The sequence below is a fragment of the Hippopotamus amphibius genome, chromosome 8, assembly GCF_030028045.1.
Source record: "Hippopotamus amphibius kiboko isolate mHipAmp2 chromosome 8, mHipAmp2.hap2, whole genome shotgun sequence".
Classification (NCBI taxonomy): domain Eukaryota; kingdom Metazoa; phylum Chordata; class Mammalia; order Artiodactyla; family Hippopotamidae; genus Hippopotamus; species Hippopotamus amphibius.
Window position 1 is genome coordinate 126,566,283 of NC_080193.1, and position 5,481 is coordinate 126,571,763.

General features: G+C 42.1%; 1 protein-coding gene across 1 annotated transcript; it reads left to right on the forward strand.

Moving 5' to 3' along the window:
* The first annotated feature begins 451 nt into the window (after positions 1 to 451).
* Positions 452 to 3,496, forward strand: ATP5MC3 (ATP synthase membrane subunit c locus 3). Its single transcript, XM_057746408.1, has 4 exons — positions 452 to 560; positions 1,749 to 1,826; positions 2,353 to 2,546; positions 3,237 to 3,496. Exons 1-4 carry the CDS (start codon positions 522 to 524, stop codon positions 3,349 to 3,351), a joined length of 426 nt encoding a protein of 141 aa, XP_057602391.1. The 5' UTR covers positions 452 to 521; the 3' UTR covers positions 3,352 to 3,496.
* The last annotated feature ends 1,985 nt before the right edge of the window (positions 3,497 to 5,481 follow it).

Below are 5,481 nucleotides of genomic sequence, written 5' to 3' on the forward strand. Positions count from 1 at the left end.
CTTCTTTTTGTCTCTCCTTTTCCACTCTCTGCCCGCCAGCTCATCTCGGGGCGGCTGTCGCTGTCCTTGGCGACTGGTTACCAATAAAGTTGTTACAAAGTGACCTTGAGCGTCTTCCCGGCTGCACCCGGTTCCCCGCCTTCTCCATCCGGGTGCCTCAGCGCGGATAAGAGCCGAACCGCGCCTGCGCGCCTAGCCCCATTCCTTCGACCTCTGCCGCCGCAGCCGCTGCCGCCGCCGCCGCCGCCACTTCTCCGGGAGGTAAGCGGAGGGCTCGGGAGCCGGGCCTGGCCGGGGTGGAGCCGCGCCCGGGAGGGATCCATTCATTCCGCCGGCGCCTGGCTTGGCGCGGGGCCCGAGCTGACCGCGTGCACGGGAGCTCCCGGGACCTGGGTGGAAGGACGGGCCCTCGGAGGACACTTGACCTTAAGCCTCTTTGCCTCCGTAGAGAGGAAGCGGGAGAGAAGCCCACGTCGCCTGTCATCCGAGTCCTCCAGCCGCGCCTCTCCGAAGAGTGCAACATGTTCGGCTGCGCCAAGCTCGCCTGCACCCCCGCCCTGGTGCGTAGCCCAGGCTGGGCCGGGGGCTCGAGGGCCCGACCTCTTGGCCGGGGCGTCCACGTTGTTGAACGGGTCACCTCGGGGCGGGACACACCGCCCTCTCGGGACAGCTTTCCTTAGTTCATTAACCGCTGTGTCCTTTTCTCCCTTTTCTCCTCTTCCTGGGGCTTCTTGCTCCGCTCCTCCCCTCCACTCGGAAGATGGAAAGCCGCCCAGGCCTAGCTGTCAGGCCCAGCTCGGTGTAGGTCAAACCCTCCTAAACCCCCTGTCCCGGGCGGCCCCTCCCCCACCTCCTCTGACACCCTGTTGGATCCGGGCCGCGCGAGGGTTGGGGTGCAGTGGAGGGTGGATGGGGCCTCCGAGGCCTAGGGCTGCAGCGACGCTCTCCATTGCCGATCTGTAGGTCAAACTTGCTGCTGCAGAGGGAGGGACTTTGCCTCACCCTGTGTGGGTGGATGGCGGCTGGTGCAGGAGCCGAAAGCCTCTCCTCCTGCCTCCGGGGTGTTATTTCCAAAACCATTTTGGACGCTTTAGGTGAAGTGAAGATACGGAGGGTTTGTCTTAGGGAATCACGTCTGTTCTAAAGGGATTTTCTATGACCTTAGTTTAGTGGACACTCAAGGGCAGAGAAGGTGTACTGGAATGTGTCCTTATGGTCAGAGTATTTCGACGATTGTTCTTCCATTGATGTGGAATTGCTCAGACTGCTTTTTAATTCTATGATTAATGGACATATAGGAATATCTTAGAAATAGCGGGGGCTCATATTAACTAGTGGACTATTAAAAATGACAAGCGTTTATTGTGCTGATGCAGGTACTTGTTGATCCACTTAAACTTACCGAAGAATGTGGGGGTATTTATTGCTGGTTTTCTCATATAAATTGTAGCACTACAATAATTGAAATCTTGAAAGCAATACTTATTCTCTTTAATTGTTCTTAGAAGTTTCGTTCAGAGTATTACAAATACATTATGAAGCAAGCTTTAAAATTGCATTAACTTTATTAAAATTGCTCTGTGCGTTGAAAAATGACCAAATAGCCAAGATAAGAATCAACAGAGAAAAGTCATAATCTTTCTGACTCATTTTTGCAGCTTGCCTTTTTAGAATGCATGGTGCAAGAAAGGTCCTTGAAGTCTTATCTGTATTCTTACTTAATACGTGGAATCTTTTCTCATTAACAGATCCGAACTGGATCCAGAGTTGCATACAGACCAATTTCTGCATCACTGCTATCTCGACCAGAGGCTAGGACTGGAGAGGTAAAAGTAGTAATAGTAGAAATTAGGTACCACTACCAAATAAGCCTTATGGTTTGATTAAAGTGAAGGGGGAAAATCTCATTAATGAATGGTTTGAGGCAGTTCTTTCCACCCTTTCATCCAAAAAATTTGCAGAGAGTGAGCCAATGAAAGAAACATCTGTGTCCAAAATTTATCCACCTGAACTGGCTAAGAAATATAGTCAGTATATATACTTAAGTATATAGTTCTGAGTTGCCTATGTTTAAGATTATGACAGCAACAGTTACTGAACAGCCTACTCTGTTAAAAAGCATATGCACATATACTGGTTCTTAATTTTCAAAAACCTTATGTGGTGTAGATATTGTTCTAATCTGCAAGATTGGAATTATTCTAAGCCCTAGGTTTTTACGTTGTGTCACACCACCTCCATTCAAACTCAGCTACAAAAATAGAGAAGTGGTTATCATTTTCACAGTACTGTAATTAAAATACCTAACTATGATTACTGATTTGACCTTTGTCTTTATTTCCCGTTCTCTAGGGCTCTACGGTATTTAATGGGGCCCAGAATGGTGTGTCTCAGTTAATCCAAAGGGAGTTTCAGACCAGTGCAGTCAGCAGAGACATTGATACTGCGGCCAAATTTATTGGTGCAGGTGCTGCAACAGTAGGAGTGGCAGGTTCTGGTGCTGGTATTGGAACAGTCTTTGGCAGCCTCATCATTGGTTATGCCAGGTAATTTCTATTGCAAAATAAACTAGTTTAAAAACATGCTTGAAATAGTTGGAAACTTAGAAAACTAGTGAAATAATAATAGCTGCTTTGTATTAAGTGCCTGTCTGTGTTTGGCATTATGTTTTGAGGACTTTGCATGTATTATCTCACTTACTGCTCCCAGCACCCCTCGGAGAAACATTCCAATTAACCTATGAAGGGCTAGAGACACAGAGATTATACTGCTTGCCCAAAGTCAAAAGCTAGTGTCAGAAAATAAATTTTAACTCACTTTGACTTCAGAGTCTGCACTCTTTACTCTTTAATTATTAAATTGTAGTGGGCATATAATTAAGAGAGCTCATGCTTTAAACATAGCAATTTCCATTTTATTATTTAAGACCTTATTTTTAACCTATCAAATCTTAATTTCACGGGCATAACAAGAATGTCAGAATCCCTCAAAATGGATGAAGACTAACCGTTTATATTGACATGAGGAGACAGCGCCTCCCTTTCCCCATATGATTAGGAATGAGGAGAAAGAAATGTCAAAGGCAGAACCAAAAGTGATCTAGGCACAACACTATTCCAGTACTTTCCAGTTTACAAAGATCCCCACACTAGTAATCTGGTTCTTTAACATTTACCAACCATGTTAAAATTCAAATACTATTTCAAAGTAACAGTGGTATGTGTTGTCTCTTTTAGAAACCCTTCGCTGAAGCAGCAGCTGTTCTCATATGCTATCCTGGGATTTGCCTTGTCTGAAGCTATGGGTCTCTTTTGTTTGATGGTTGCTTTCTTGATTTTGTTTGCTATGTAACAGAAATTACTGCTAAAAATGTTGGTGTTCATATTAATTACGAATGTAATTCTGTGTATCTTACTGTGACTCCGAAACTGTAGTATTGGTGTCATGGAAATGTACGTTATTTCCAAAGTCATTTCATTAAAGTTGAAAACTTTAATTTTTGCTGTGATTTGTACTTACCTAAATTTAAGTTTAGATCATCATGAAGAAGAACATGTATTCAGGCAGAGGCTGTACAAATCAGAGGAAACTACAGATGTTGCCCCGGTGATGGAAAAGATCCTAATGTAATTTTTATGGGAATTCTTTTATACAGTGTTCTGCACATTGTAAATTATAGGGCTTTTGTTTATTCATATAAAGGGGAAATGTTTGAGTGCTTTGAGCTTCTATGAAATATGATTAATTAAATCAAGATAGTTAATTGCTCAAGATGGTTTTGTGTTTTTAAGGGCTAAAATGAATTAGAATACTTGAAAGCATAATCGCCTTCCAAGACTAACCTGCCAAGACTAACCTGGCTGGTCTTACGCAGCTGGATCTAAAAATAAATCATGTTAGGTTTTTAGGAATTGAAGCCTTATGAAATGGGTGTTAGGATTAAGGAGGTGATTTTTGCTTTTCAGTAAGTCTCATGTTAAGCAATTGTACGTGTATAGTGAATTTTATCTGTCTTCTAAGAAGAAACTCAATCTAACTAGCAGCTATTTTTTTGCTTAAACAAGGCTCTCATTGAAAACCAGATATCAAAAAATATACTGAATTGGCTACAATAGCCAAAAGTTGCTAAAGCATTGCTTATCTTTGATACTAACAACTGTTTATAATAGGAGTCTTGGGAATGACAGTTGGTTCAGTAGTATTTTGTTTCTAATACTACATATTGCTTATTGGTCAAATTTTGCCTATTAAAATGAAGAAAGGGATGCTACTAATAGGAAGACTTAGTTTCTCCCCTACCAAATATATTGTACCATTACATCATCTGTCATCAAAGTTTCAGGGTTTCTATGAAAGGTTAGGATGACAGTTGGGAAAGCTTCATTTTACTCCTTTAATCCCTTCTGCCTAATTTGATTTCAGTTGAGAAAGAGCCATCAGCTACAAGGGTTTGTCAAAGTGCAGTGGCAGGACCATCTCCATCAGAATCACCTAGGATGTGTAATGTGCAAATCCCTAGGCTCCAGACCTACTGAATTAGAATCTTTGGCCTTGAGACTCAGCTATGTGCATTTTTTTAAAAGGTTTCTCAGGTAATTTTTGTGAACACTATTTGAGAATTACTAACTTATCTGTGTCCTTCCCACTGTCTATAAAGTGTCAAAAACACTAAAGAGCTAGAGCTACTACTGCTTTTTGGCTGGTTAATCTCTTCTATGTTACATAATTTCCTGGAGCCTTTACTGTTCTCTTAAATAGTACTACTCAGTATTTGAATTCAGCAATGTAAAGAAGTATCATATGACCCAGCAATTCTGCACCTTGGTATATAACCAAAAGAATTACAAGCATGCAGGCAAAAACTGTATACAAATGTTCATAGCACTATTCACAATAGCCAAAAGGTGGAAACAACCAAATTGATGTTTGGACCAACAATGGTGTTTGGATAAACTGAGGATAAAATGTGGTATACCCTTATAATGGAATATTATTCAGCCATAGAAAGAAATGAGGTACTGCTAAGTGTTACAACATGAGTGAACCTTGAAAACATGCTAAGTGAAAGAAGCCAGGCACAAAAGGCTGAATATTGTATGATTCCATTTATATGAAATATTTACAATAGGCAAATCCACAGAAATGGGGAATTCCATGGCGGTCCAGTGGTTAGGACTACGCTCATTTACCCAGGGTTAGATCCCTGGCTGGGGAACTAAAATCCCACAAGCTGCACGGTGAGGCAAAAAAAAAAAATCCATAGAGAGCCACTCCCATAAAGGCTAGTGGGAGGTAAGACTGGGAAGTAACTGCTTAACAGGTGTGGGAGTTCCTTTTGGGGTAATCAGTGTTCTGGTAATGGTTGTACAACATTGTGAATATATTGAATGCCACTGAATTGTACACTTAAAACAGTTAAAAGAAAATACATATATTACTACAATTTGAGAAGTACTGTACAATTAACACAAAGTCCATAGT